Here is a 14,472-nt window from a genome sequence, read left to right as displayed (position 1 = left end):
GTAAATGGACATGCATACATAAGACAAATGTACGTGGTTCACCCGAATAATGGGCTACGTCCACGGAGAAGTATGTTCTCATTACAATAATGTGTGTATACATTGCACATAGGGTTAGACCCAAGGGGAAGAAGAAGAATGCCGAAGGCTGAAGGCTGAAGGTAGGAAGGCTGGAGGCTGATGATCTGGCTGAAGGCCAATGATCCGTGGGCTTGTAAATGGGCTCATGGGTAAACCCATGGGGCCCCAGTAGCCTGCCTAACTCCTCTTTTCTTTCTCCTCCTTTCTTTCTCCTCTCCTCTTCTTGAAGGAGAGGGGTCTTCTTTTATAAGTGAGGAAGAGTCCCCTCCTCTTGTGTTTTGTCGATGTGGGACTCCCTTCCCTTTGGCTTGGGAGTGTTTGGGAGTGCTTGACTAGATATTGTACAAACAGACGAGAGGGAAAAGTTGCATCTATCCCGTGCCCATGAGCTCTTAAACCACTTTAGAATATGTTATTTTTCCAATGTGGGATCTTCAGTCCTAACATTCCATCATGCTTTCGTACTCAACTATCGGTATTCAATGACTCGATATCATGCCCATACATAACACCGATCATCTTAATTTAGCCTATAGGTCACCCTTGTCGTGGAATTGGGCCCAGTTGCGTGGTGAAACAAGGTTTTGATACCAAATGTTAAGAACTCTTAGATAGAACTTGTCCCTAAAAAACGGCTTGTAAGGGAAGAGTGCCCATGAGTTCTTAAACCACTCTAAAATATGCTTATTTTTCCAATGTGGGATCTTGAGTCCTAACACTAACCTTGACGCTTTTACACTGGAGTTTCTTTGGTCCTATGTGCGTATCAATGGAGGTACACCTTGTGCACTTATTGTTGCTGATGGACTCCTCTGTAATGCGTTTGTGACTGACGTTTGTGTGTATAAATACAATCTATTGTCTTTCTCTAATTAAATAATTTTAAATTTTAAATTTAAAAAAAAAAAAAAACAAGAAAGACAATGTTAACATGACCCGCAGTGTTTTTATAAAGGGTAATACTAGGCTTATCACATTTTTATACTACATTGTGTACCACCTTTTTAATAGAGGTGAAGCCCACCAATACAATGAGACTCACCTCTATTTAGAGAGATGATATACAATGTGGTATAAAAATGTGATAAGCCTAACATCTTCCTTTTATAAAAGCAAAATAAAACATTATCCACTCCGAGCCGAAAAGCTAAGCTACTACCATACCATGGCAAGGCTTCTCGTCTCCAACACAGCCTCTCTCACTCTCTCTCCACCAGCCCCGTCCTCACGTGCTCTACTCAACCCCCCGCACGTGCCCAAATCGCCGGCGACTCGATTTTCCGGCCGGAAAGCCAGAGGCCTAACGGTGGTGACATGTGCCGGTCCCACCACGAACCAGTACGTGTTCGCATTCGTTATGCCACTCTCTCTGATCGCTGTCACTGTCTTCACCTCCATGAGAATCGCCGATAAGCTCGACGAAGACTTTCTTGAAGAGGTTTGTGAAATTTCTGCAGCTGGGTTTTTGTCTTTTTTTGCATGCGGCTTAATGCTTCTGAGATGTTAAAGTTCATGTGGGTTTTGGGTTTTGTTGAAGATTGCAAGCGGTTTTATATTTCTTTTCGTTTTTGTGGTGATTGGAATGAGCAAGATTGCCAATGATTTCTTTCACATAGAATATAAAATTTGGCAATTGAACTGCCAGGCAAGCCTTCAATGGCTAGAATATAAAATGTGTCGTTTTGCTCTGTCATGGTGTTTTTTTTACTCTAATGTACTCTGTTTTGCTCTGGTAGTTTTCTCATTATGTTTAAATTTTGATGTCGTAATCACCCCGACATGGAACAATAACGAAAATTAGGAGCTTTTATCAACTTGTTCCTGTGAAATGTAAAATGCATATTCACATATAATCTCAATTTTGTTTAAAATCATGATTTCGGCATTGTCTGATGGCATGTTCTTAGAGACATGTTATTAGAGATGTGCCTTAAAAAGAATACTCGGTTTAAAATTAAGATATTTATCCTTTTTCTGTGCTTATATCTTCTGCTGCTGTTTTGACAGAAGCTTTTAGCTTTGTTTTCTAAATATTCCATATTGTAATGGGAACAATCTTATGTTTTCCTCTTTTCTTTAATGTAAAAAACTATCTTTGGAACCCCTAGGTGAACAGGAGGGGCTGGAAAGTGAGAGTTTTGCAAATACTGCTAAAAATAGAGTAATTTCATAATCTGTTTGTTTGCGATGTTCTTTTTCTTTTTCTCCAATTAGTTGTTATGTTTATGAACTATGAACTACCAGATTCTGGAAACTCAGTCAACAAATCATTGTCCGAGATACTTGTGGTCTGCCAAGCAAATTATTTATTACATTTGCGATTATAGTAACTGTTAATTCATGGGATAGCACGTCTGTTCTTCACAGCTTGACTTTTGTTGGTCTCACATTATAATTAGCCTTCGAAGAAAATTATGCCACAAGAAATATGGAAAACCTGCTGCAAATTGTCATTATCCTGACTGCTTATATTTTCGTATGCGCGCATGTGTTGTTTTTTTTTCTCTCTATATTTTTGTAAGTAGGTCGTGATGTTTGTATTGTTTATGTAGATTGCAATTAACCAAGCGATCAGGGAAACTGATGAGGATGATGTAGTTGACTTGTCTATAGAGGAAAAATCTGCCCTTCCACGAACACGCAACCGACCCAAAAGGGAAGTCTAGACTTTCTGTTTGCTGCTTGGTAAGGTTTAGTTTTATATTTCAGATCAGCGTGAAGTCGTGAATGGTGATTCTTTGAATGTAAGGGAAAGAAGGGGATGCAGGGAAACTTATAGGCTTTGACAATTTTCTATATCTAATGGCACCTTCTCTTCCTTCCTTGAGAATTAGAGTGCATGCATTGTGTTTCTATTGTTTGTAAAAAGAAAATATGGAATGAATATATATAGAGTTTGCATAATAGGCAGAGGAGGTTTTGCTGTTAGTGTTTCCGATAAGCTTCTTGGTTGCTAGCAGAAGTGACAATCCCACCTGAAGGATTTTACAGACAGTATTTCATATAGATCAATAGAATGATTTCTTTAAATTTTGAATCCTCGTAATTGAAATTATTGTCAATTCTGAAATTTTTTTGATAATTTATTTCAAGATGCAGAATACAAAGTAGAAAAGGTTCATGAAATAAACCTGCTATGCCAAAACTCAAAAGTCGCCTTGAATATTGCGCATTACATGAAATTGGCGTTGCAGTCGCAATTTCTCTCACAAATTATGAACATTTCAGATCTGTCATCTTTGACCTATTGCAAAAAAAGATTAGGAAACATCAACTCCTGCATGTTCAGCCCATCACTGTTATTGAAATGGGAACTTGGAGTTTGCCTTGAGAGAAATATATCCCCCTGCTATCAACGGAATATCAAGCCTCATTGACTTTCTTACAAAAACAACAATAATTTGATTGATAGACAAATAACCATGTAAACGGCTTAGACCTGTAACACAGAATGGAAGTTCTGAACTAGGTTTTCTTCTCCGCATATATCAAGAATCAGCCTGCCCCATCCACATCCGTATGCGGGCCTCTCTGCTGCCCTGAAACTTTTTCAACCCATCATCTCCCCCGTTTGAGCCTTCCATTATTGGTAACTTGAAGATAACTTTAACACCTCTTTGCGCTTAATCTCTGATAAACAAAATATTCTTGATTCTTTTCCAAAATATGCCGAGCTAAAGCACAATCTAGAAAGAAAGAAAGAAAAAAAAAAAAAAAAAAAGAAGCAAGAATCAGCTTGCTAAAGCACATTGACAATAAAGGATCTCACTAGGTTTAAAACAAGGCTTTGGAGAACTAAACTGACCTGTTGGAGAAGTTATGAGACACTGAAAAAACAAACATCACTCATGATGCCCGCTGATATGAAGCCTCATAACACTACCCTGGAAAGGTGCACCATCTGCCACTCTGAAGACTACAACCACAAATACATACAGATCTTAATTGCAGTGTTCACCCGATACAACTTCATGCATTAAAAGCAAATTGCAACAGAAGGTACATACTCTCCAATGGGTTATGGACTATCCTATACATATTAAACATGTTAAAAGCCAAAAAACCAGTGAATTCAGTACCTGGCTTCATAATTCATCCCGACAGCAGTTTACAACCCTTTGCTTTCAACTTGGATTCTAAACCAAAAAACTTCAATCCTGACACCACCAGATCTGCCGTCTTCTTCTTCATGTGTTCAATTAATACTTCATCATACACAATCATGTTGGCTTCTGTTAAAAGTTTGCGCTCTTTCAAATTAGAAAATATCTTCCTTGCCTCCTCTATTGTTCCATGCTTACACATGCCAGAGATTATAGCAGAGTATATAACATCATCCGGAGGACAACCCTGCTGCATCATCTCGTTTAGTACTTCAATCACCTTCTCAGCATTATTAGATTTACATGCATGAAGAATGGTAAGAGAATACTTGAATTCCATGGGCCCACTTGTCACACTGGCTAAGCAGTCACGAACAAGCAGCATAACTGTATCAATCTCGCCAACTTTGCAAAGACCTCTTGCAAGAGAACAATAAGCAGAGATAGAAGGAACACAAGACATCTCAATTATCTTATTATGAGAGGCACAAGCCTCATGGATGTCCTCATCTTCAACAAAACACATAATTGCAATGCTATAAGTGGACGCATCGGGCTGCAAATCCACATCCTTCATTTCATTAAAGAGAGACAATGCTTTCGTCACTTTCCCAGATTTGTGGAGGGATCCCATAAGGATATTGTAGATTCCAACACTATAATAACCTTTAACTTTCAACTCCCCAAACACTTCCAAAGCTAACGGTACTCCATCCTCCTTTCCTACCATAAAGGAAAAGAATTTTGAAAGATCATCAATAACAGGAAAATCAAATTTCTCCATCTCTGCAAGCATATCGCAAAAGTTATCCATTCTTCTCATCTCAGCATAAGACACCAAAATGGGATTCACCGTAGCAAAATCTGGCTGAAGACCCTCTTGAACTGTAACTCGGAAAATCTTATAAGCTTTGTCAACCCGCTTCGCATTACATAAACCCTCAATAAGAGAATTATATATCCCCAAATCTGCTCTATACCCTGAATCCATCAATTCCTTCAACAAATCACATGCCGCTCCAACCTTCCTGTCTGCCACGAACCCCTCAATCAACACCCCGTAAATCGCTCTATCAATCAGGAAACCCTTAACCTTCATCTCCCTAAACAAATCGTATCCTTTCTCCACCCTCCCTCCCTTACACAGACCCGTAACCAGAGTTGCATATGCCATAACGTCCGCCTCTACCCTATCTCTCTTCATTTCCTCCCAAACCCTCAAACAGCCGTCCGAGTTCCCCTCTGAAATCAAAACCTTAATCATTGCCGTGTATGCAAACACGTCAGGTTTACACAAATTCACCCTCATTTTCTCCAAAAGCTGCAACATTTCATCCATTCTTCCCATTTTACAAAGACCCTTTATCAAGATCATAAAAGTAACACTCTCCTCGACCAACCCATCACCCCTAAAGTCTTCGTAAACTGATAATGCCAAATCCAAATAACCCGACTTCACTAACGCATCCATTATCCTATTGTACAAGAAAACCCTGGGTTTAACCCCAAATTTCTTCATTTTTTCATACACGTAATAAACCCTAAGACCTCTATTGGCATCGGAGTGCATTCTGATGAGAATCTCAAACTGTTTCTCGCTGGGCGGTTTGCCCTGCGAGTCCATCAACTCTGGGACTTGGTCCGCGGACCGGAACCGGTTGGACCTGTTCAGACAATAGGCCAAGGCATTGTAGGAAGCATAAGTGTGCTTGAAACCCTTTTGCTTACCTGCCCAGTGGAAGAACTTGGAAGCGGAGACGGGGTCGTTTTGGACCTTGAGCACCTCGGCGACGAGGTCCGGCGTAACCCGGCGGAGCTTTCGGAGCTCCGAGACGACTGGTGGGCCCCAGTGGTTCTTGTTCTTGCGGAACGCGTCGAGAATGAAGCGCGCGATAGGGGAGAGAAATGAGAGGAGTGTCGTGTCGGCAGGGTTGGATGATGAAGTGGACGGCGAGGATTGGGGGAGGTGTGGGTCCCATTTGGAGAGTTCGAAGGGCTGAGATTGGGGGGCGGCGATGGGGTATTTGCGGTTTGGGAGGGAGACGCGGTTGGAGAAGAGGCCGCCGCGGACTGTAGGGCGGTCCTGTGAGGGCTTGCGGTGGCCGTGGAAGAAGGTGAAGTTTTGGGGTGGGGGCGGGGACTGAGGTGGCATTTTAAAATTTGTGTCTGCCCCTATATCTTTCTCTAAAATTCTTTCCACTTGATAAAATAGAAAGACTGGAAAAAAGACTGGAATTTTTTTTGACAAAATGAGTGAACTTTCGCTCAAAAATTTAACTGCATTGTTTGGAATCGGTTACCGCCCCCATTTAACGAGCATTTTCGGGATTAGCCAGAGACCAGAGCATCAATGTAGGACCGCTTATGTTTAATTTTACTTCTTTGTTTAAATCCAAATCTATTTGTTTACACCCAAAATAAACAGCCAATAAGGGCAAGACACGTAGAGGAAACTGGGCTTGGTCAGAGGCGCCCTCGGCACTCTACCTACCGATCTCTCCATTAGGGCAACGCCCTCTCCTGGGACACGTGGCACGCTCCCAAGCGACGCCCACAGTCCCACATCGAAATATTCAACAAAATGCACACCTCCCAAGACCTATAAGAGGAGGCCAACCATCCCAAAATGGAGGTAATCAGAACTTACGGCATACAAGCCTATTGATCTGTCAGTTGAACTTTCTATTCCCGAACTTACTTAAGCATCGGAGAGCCTTCGGCCGGTACCACACCGGTGCCTTAGGTCTTACCGAGCGTACTCTCTCTTTGCAGATTGCGCAGGCTACCGAGGCATCAAGGATACCGAAGGCATAGAATTACTAAGTTGACCCTCAAAGTCAAAGAACCATTTTTTCGCGTCAACACTATTAATATGAAAATCAAACCAAATCAGACCGTGTGTAAGTTTCAGTTTCGAAGCTAATTTTCAGGATTAAAGCAAACTAAACTAGACTGAACAAGCACAACACGAGATTTTTTTTCTTGACGCTTGAAGACTCTAAATTTTCAAGCTTTCTCGCATCCTTCCTACTCGCTTCCACCTCTACCCATCACTATGATTATGTTTGGTGCTTATAATTGGATTGGATAACTCGCTAAATTCAAAATATGTTGAAGGAAGAAATTGAGAAAAACTTCCACATTTTGTCTAAGGTAGAAGATGAAATAGTCATGAAGGAAACTTATCATTTCCAAACCCACTATGTTGACGGGTATTTTCTTTTTATTTTGCGGGGATTATAACGGATTAGTTATAAGTTGATAATATTCTATACATCAACATACTTGTCAGACAACAATTCGACCTGCTCCAAAATATTGGCAATAATTGGATCTCAACATATGGGAAACAATTGTTGTCACAATAACTCTAAAATATTTATTTGTGTGAATACTTTGCAAGAAAACCAGTGTAGAAGAAGAGGGAAAAAGGAGCTAATGAAGCTATGGATTGGGTAGGAGGAAGACAAAACCGATTGACTGGGTTATGTTATCCCCACCTTCCTCAATTGAATGACGCTCAGATCCATAGGCCATTGAAGATTTTCCATCCCTCCTATTTCAAAGGGAATGAGGTGTAGTTTCCAAATGTATTAACATTTCGAGAAATAGTTTACTTTTTTCTAATAAAAATAAGATTTTGATTTGTTAATGAGATAATAATACCCAGAAAAAAATTCATGTGCTCAATGCGATCATTTTTTATGTGTACAGCGCGTACCGCGTTCATTTGTTATTATTCCAAATTACCATTGTCTACCTTATATAGTCATATTGTCTACCTAAGCACACATAACTATGTATAAAAGCTTCCCATATATTTTCCATTGTTCATTGATAATATAACTATCTTGTCATTGCCCTTTGTCACGTTTTGATATTTTCTTCTCACTCGCCACGCTCATTGTAGCATGTCTTACTATTGCAATTTTTTTTTTCCTTTAAATGTTTTGTTAGTTTCCTTCTTTCTCTTCCTGAAGTGTTTCTGCACTCAATAGTCTCTTTTGTGCAGTAATAATTGTTAGCGAAATCCTAACTTAATTAGGATATTTATTTCCTAGTTTATTATGATTATATTTCTTTCTTTTTGTACATATATTGTGTAATTAGGATTTTATCTTGTTTCTTAGTTTGGCCTTACTATAGTTATATCCTTGTATTATAAATACCTCCTTTTGGAGAATGAAATACAACCTAAAAAATATTCTACCCATATTATTTGAATTGGCATCATAACCAGGTTTTCTGGTGACCTGTGTGTTGTGCCCACCCGTGTTCTAGCCCTGTATTTTTTTTCTCTACCTATGCCGTGTGTGCCCCCCTGGGTTTGTGTGTTGTGTTGTAGTATCTGTGCCTCTAATGTATTCGTGTCATTCCTGTCTTCGTGCATTTGCCGTATTTGCTCCTTTGCTGTGTTCCGTTGTGTATTCTACCGTGTTCGTGCTTGTCTTCGTGCATCTGTTGTATTTGTGCCTCTATTGTATACTCTGCCGTGATCTGTTGAATTTCTGCAGCAATCACGGGTGATAACTCCATTGTTGCTGCTATTCCTGCTGCCTCTGCAAATTTGTGTGTTTCTGACTCTATTCTAGGTACTAGCTCCAATACTTAGATAATTGACACTGGTGCTTCTGCTCATATGACTTATGATGCTAAATTTTTTGATGAGTTGTTTAGTAACACCCGTGACCCATATATAACTAGTGCTAATGGCTTGCCCTCTCCAATTACTGGCGAGGGCACAATCTCTCTCACTCATACTCTGTCCTTGTCTTGTGTGTTACTAGTTCCCAATATCCATTGTAACTTGTTATCTGTTGGTCGATTACTTGATACACTGAATGCTTATGCTACTTTCTATCATACGCATTGCTCTTTTCAGAATCTCAAGACTTACGAGACGATTGGGCATGGTAAACGGATATGAGGGTTATATTATTTGACATTGCCTTTTGCACCAGTTCGTGATCGTGTCATTAATACTATTCAAAGTTGCAGTGTCAAAGACAAACATCAAATTTGGTTATGGCATCGTCGCTTGGGACACCCGTCATCTGACTACCATAAACGTCTGTTTCCATCTTTGTTCCGCTCTTGTGATGAGTCCAGTTTTAAGTGTGAGACATGTATTTTGGCCAAGAGCCATTGCACTGTGTTTCCTTTGAGTGACAGTAAAGCTGCAAAACGTTTTGATTTAGTGCATTCTGTTGTGTGGGGTCTGGCTCGCTTTACTTCGAATGGATTTCATTGGTTCATCACATTTATTGATGATTGTACCTGACTCACTTGGGTTTTATTGCTAAAAATAAACATGATGTTGCTTTCATCCTTCCAAAGTTCTGTACTATGGTGTCTACTTAGTTTCATGCTCGGGTCAAAGTATTCCGAACTGATAACGGAGGCGAATATGTAAATAATACTTTGGTGTCTTTTTTATGTGCTCAAGGTATTATTCACTAAATGACAAGTCATTTTACCCCTCAACAAAATGGTGTGTCTGAAAGAAAGAACTGAAAATTACTTGAAGTTGCCCGCTCACTCATATTGAATATGTCTGTTCCCCATCATCTTTGGGGGCATGCTGCTCTATCTACTGCCTATTTGATTAATCGTACTCCTAGCAGGGTTTTTGATTTCAAGACTCCGCATGACGTGTTTGGTGACCATGTTTCTCCTGTCTCCGTCTCCAAGTTGCCCCCTAAAGTTTTTAGGTATGTTGCCTATGTTCATGTCTACTCTCATTAACGGAGTAAACTTGATCCTTGTGCTCTGCGATGTGTCTTTATTGGTTATTGTTCTACTCAGAAGGGTTATAAGTGATATCATCCACTTACCCAGAAGGTGCATGTTACTTTGGACGTGACTTTCCATGAAGAAGTGACATATTATGTCTCTCCCTCCTCTCCAATTCAGGGGGAGAGGGGGAGTGAAGAGTCTTAGATTGGAGAATGTTAGACTTGAATTGGAGAATGATATGTTTGAAGATACTGCTCTCGGGAAGGAAACAACCGGTCGCGCTGAAGCTAGCGACCGGTCGCCCATATATGAAGATGAAACATGCGGTCTCTGTGAAGAAACGATCGGTCGCCCTTTGGAACTCAACTGGTCGCCCATCTGGAGATGAAGCAGGTGCTGTCAGTATCAAAACGATCAGTGGCACTAAAGCAAGCGACCAGTTGTCTGTATTTGAAAATAGTGACAATGATTCTTGTATAGATGAGTTTGATGCAATACCCCTCTCTGCCCTGCCAATACCCCAATCTACTAGTGATAGTGAATTAAGTGAGGTAATTTCTCCTGATATACATGTCAAGTCTAAATATCTCATTAGTCATTATGTATCAACGCATCGTTTGTCTAAGTCATATGCATCATATTTGTGTCAATTATCTAGTGTATGTGTGCCAACTAAGTTGCATGATGCTTTATCTAACCCCAAATGGATAGATGCCATGAATGTTGAAATGGATGCCTTGAATAAGAATAAAACATGGGATTTAGTTCCTTTGTCACAAGGGAAGAAAGTTGTTGGATGCAGATTGGTGTTTATTTTAAAGCATAAAGTTGATGGTTCCATTGACCGTTACAAGGCTAGATTGGTAGCAAAAGGTTATACTCAGACCTATGGAGTGGATTATTTGGAGACCTTTGCTCCAGTGGCAAAGCTCAATACTGTGTGTATACTATTGTCCTTAGCTGCTAACCGCGACTGGCCGTTGTTGCAATTCGATGTTGAAAATGTGTTTCTACATGGTGACCTCAAGGAGGAGATTTATATGGATTTCCCTCCTGGTATTCATGTAACCTCTAAGGAGGGTGTTGTGTGTAAGATGCGGAAGTCCTTATATGAATTGAAGCAGTCTCCAAGAGCGTAGTTTGGGAGATTTGTAGTATCTATGAAGAAATTTGGGTATGTGCAAAGTAACTCAGACCATACTTTGTTTCTAAGGTTTCATAAAGGTAAATTGACAGCTTTAATTATTTATGTTAATGATATGATTGTGACTGGAGATGATCACGCAGAAATGCAAAATCTTCAAAAGTATCTGGCTTCTGAGTTTGAGATGAAGTCATTGGGTGATTTGAAGTTCTTTCTTGGGATTGAAGTTGCTAGATCTAAACATGGTATCTTTCTATCTCAAAGAAAGTATATTTTGGATTTACTTTCAGAGACAGGAATGTTGGATTGTAAACCAATTGATACCCCTAGTGAACAGAATCATAAGTTGGGGTTGTATCCTGATCAAGTCCCTACATATAAAGAGCATTATCAACGAATTGTGGGGAAATTGATTTATTTAGCCCATACATGTCCTGATATTGCATATGCAGTGAGTGTAGTGAGTCAGTTTATGCATTCTCCTAGTAAAGATCATATGGGTGCTGTGACGCGCATTTTGAGGTATCTGAAAGTAACTCCTAGCAATGAGTTAATGTTTTGCAAATATGGTTATATAGATGTGGAAGGATATACCGATACTGATTGGGCTGGTTCAGTCACTGATAGACGTTCTACATCTAGGTATTTTACATTTGTTAGTGGTAATCTTGTAACTTGGAGGAGCAAAAAGTAAAAAATGGTGTCTAGGTCTAGTGCCGAGGCTGAATACCGTGGGATGGCTCAAGGTGTGTGCGAGTTACAATGGTTGAGAAGATTGTTGAGAGATCTTGGGTTTGGACCCCAGAAACCCATGGATTTGTATTGTGATAATAGAGCTGCAATTGCAATTGCGCATAACCCTGTGCAACGTTATCGTACAAAGCACGTGGAGGTTGATCAACATTTTGTTAAAGAGAAGTTGGATGCTAAAATTATTTATTTTCCATTTATATCATCCGAGTATCAACTGGCAGATGTTCTTACGAAAGCTGTGTCTACTACGGTCTTTCTCAACTCCCTTGACAAGTTGGGCATGCGTGACATATTTGCTCCAACTTGAGGGGGAGTGTTAGCGAGATCCTAACTTAATTAGGATATTTATTTCCTAGTTTATTAGAACTATATTTCTTTCTTTTTGTACAGATATTGTGTAATTAGGATTTTATATTGTGTAATTAGGATTTTATCTTGTTTCTTAGTTTGACCCTACTAGGGTTACATCCTTGTATTATAAATACCTCCTTTTGGAGAACGAAATACAACCTGAAAAATATTCTACCTATATTGTTTGACTATAATAAGGTGTCTCTACGATCGATAATCTTCATTGTGCAATAACAATAAAATATTATAGAACTCGACATTTTTTTAACAATACAGTTACAGATCTGCGACACTAAAATTGCCTTTGGTAGTTCAAAAAAATTTGTTTAGGAAAATATAAGAATATAGGCAAAATGAGGTGGGTACCAAAGGGACGCAATCCCTTCTCTTTTCTTTTTGGGTACCAAAGGGACGCAATCCCTTCTCTTTTCTTTTTTCTTTCTATTTTGTTTGTAAATGTTCCAAGTTCGAATTCTATTTATGTATTAAAAAAAAGGGAAATAGCGGTATATACCCCCCATTTTATAATCTTAACTAAAAATACCACCCCCCCCCCCCCCCAATATTTGTACAACTATCACCTATAAATATAAAATTATTGTACACTCATTGCTCACCTAACACTTTTTCTGAAAATCACCTCTCGCGAATCAGCTCTCTCTTTGGCTCCGTCTCTCACAGTCTCCACTCTCTGGTCACTCAGCTCTCACTCTGTCGTCGCTCGTGGCTGAGCTCTCACGCTCTCAGTCTTTGGTGGCTCAGGTCTCACTCTCTCTTCTCTCTTCCTCTCCCAGCGGAATCCGTTAATTGAAGATCAATGCCATCGATTACATGAACCAGGTACTGTTCATCGAAATTTTCTTACGGAAAACGAAGGTTTTATGGGTTTGTATGAAAATCGTTTATGGGTTTGTTTGAAATTGGTTTAGGGTTTAGGTTTAGGGCTTTCTCTGAAATTGGTTTAGTGAGTTCTCTGAAATGGGTATAGGGTTTAGGGGTTTTTCAGAAATTGGTTTTGGGGTTGCACTGAAATTGGTTTAGGTCTGAAATGTTGTGATTCCGATGATTCATTGTTTGAAACAGTGAATGGGTTTGTTGTTTGTGGAATGATGCTTGCACTGGTGTTGTTTTGTTGTTGGTATTGATGTTGTATTGCTCTGTTGTTGCCGGGTTATTGCTGATGTAGTGACGTTGTATATTCATTTTAGTGCTGTTGTATTGCTAGTTTGTTATGGTTGTAATGGTTTATTATGGTTTTATTCATGTTCCACAACAATAAATGTAGTTCAATGACACACTTTTATGACTTGTTTTAAATGTAAGTTTTTGAAAGTAATTTGGGCTATACATTGTACGGCAGTGAAACAAACACGTCATTGATAAGTTTAGGGCTTGCATATTGGATATGGATAAGTTATCTTTGTTTTTCATATTCTGTTGTGATTATTTGGAATTTCAGTTTGGGGATGAATATTGAATGTGTAAACAAAGGGCAAAGAACCATATGTGGGGATGTATATTAGTTTTGGGTGCACAATGGGCTAGTTTTGAAGTTACAGTACCTGCAGATGTGTTGCTTGTGCTATCTTTTAAATGGATTTGAAGAGCCTATACTGAAATAGCTTCTCCTTCCCATTTCCCTTCTCATTCGGGAAGCATTTTCGTGTTAGGCCTTTGGTTTATCAGTCACTTATTTGTTCAAACAATATTGGATGTAACTAGTGTTTAGTATCTAATTGTAGAAACTAATTTGCAGGTTTCTAGTGAGCAGAAGTCACCATAACTGTATCTTTTGGAGAATATTGTAAAGAATAGCGGACGGGACTACGTAAAATATTTTGTTGTCAGACTCCTTGAGGTTAGATTTCTGTTTTTTGTGATGCCTCTCATTTCTCAGCATGCTTTTTGTGGTTACGTAACGTAGCTTCTTGATTTATTGACATGTAACAATGTCTGAATCAACCTGGAATACACAACATATTTAGTTTGAGGTTTAAATCATGGCAATTGGGATTAAATTATGTTTGATATCCACACTGTTCACTGCTTACGAATTACATTGTTTCTTTCAAATAAAATGATGTTTTTCTGCACAATGTGTCATTATTACCCCCTTGTGTCAAATCCGACGATAGGCTTCACTTCACTTCACTCCGTAGTTACTTTGTAGTCAAAAGTTTTTCCCATTTTTTGCACTTGTAGGTGTATGAAATGGGAAAAACTTTTGTAGGAAGCCTTTTGAAGATAAAATATAAGAGAAGGACGTGGGAAAATATAAGAGCACGGGTTGTGGACAGAAAATAT

The 14,472-nt window shown here is 39.3% G+C and overlaps 1 protein-coding gene and 1 pseudogene across 2 annotated transcripts; one reads left to right on the top strand and one right to left on the bottom strand.

Moving 5' to 3' along the window:
* The first annotated feature begins 1,232 nt into the window (after positions 1–1,232).
* LOC110767109 (uncharacterized) lies at positions 1,233–3,064 on the top strand. The gene is made up of 2 exons (XM_021970552.2): positions 1,233–1,519; positions 2,634–3,064. The coding sequence occupies exons 1-2, from the start codon at positions 1,247–1,249 to the stop codon at positions 2,745–2,747; spliced, it is 387 nt and encodes a 128-aa protein (XP_021826244.2). The 5' UTR covers positions 1,233–1,246; the 3' UTR covers positions 2,748–3,064.
* A 191-nt stretch (positions 3,065–3,255) lies between these two features.
* Positions 3,256–6,336, bottom strand: LOC148296285 (pentatricopeptide repeat-containing protein At4g20740 pseudogene; annotated as a pseudogene). The gene is made up of 3 exons (XR_015833966.1): positions 4,161–6,336; positions 3,887–3,997; positions 3,256–3,767 (listed from the first exon to the last, which is right to left on the bottom strand). The product of XR_015833966.1 is annotated as a pentatricopeptide repeat-containing protein At4g20740 pseudogene (transcript).
* Positions 6,337–14,472: the final 8,136 nt, after the last annotated feature.

The sequence above is a fragment of the Prunus avium genome, chromosome 2 (assembly GCF_965620075.1).
Source record: "Prunus avium chromosome 2, drPruAviu1.hap1.1, whole genome shotgun sequence".
Taxonomy (NCBI): domain Eukaryota; kingdom Viridiplantae; phylum Streptophyta; class Magnoliopsida; order Rosales; family Rosaceae; genus Prunus; species Prunus avium.
The sequence above is the reverse complement of the archived record's forward strand: the minus strand, read 5'-3'. Positions and strand labels throughout refer to the sequence as shown.

Excerpts from the sequence above, each read along its gene's own strand:
- LOC110767109 (XM_021970552.2), top strand. The coding sequence starts at position 1,247 with ATGGCAAGGCTTCTCGTCTCCAACACAGCCTCTCTCACTCTCTCTCCA. Across the intron at positions 1,520-2,633 it reads ACGAAGACTTTCTTGAAGAG|ATTGCAATTAACCAAGCGAT; the intron begins GTTTGTGAAATT and ends TTGTTTATGTAG.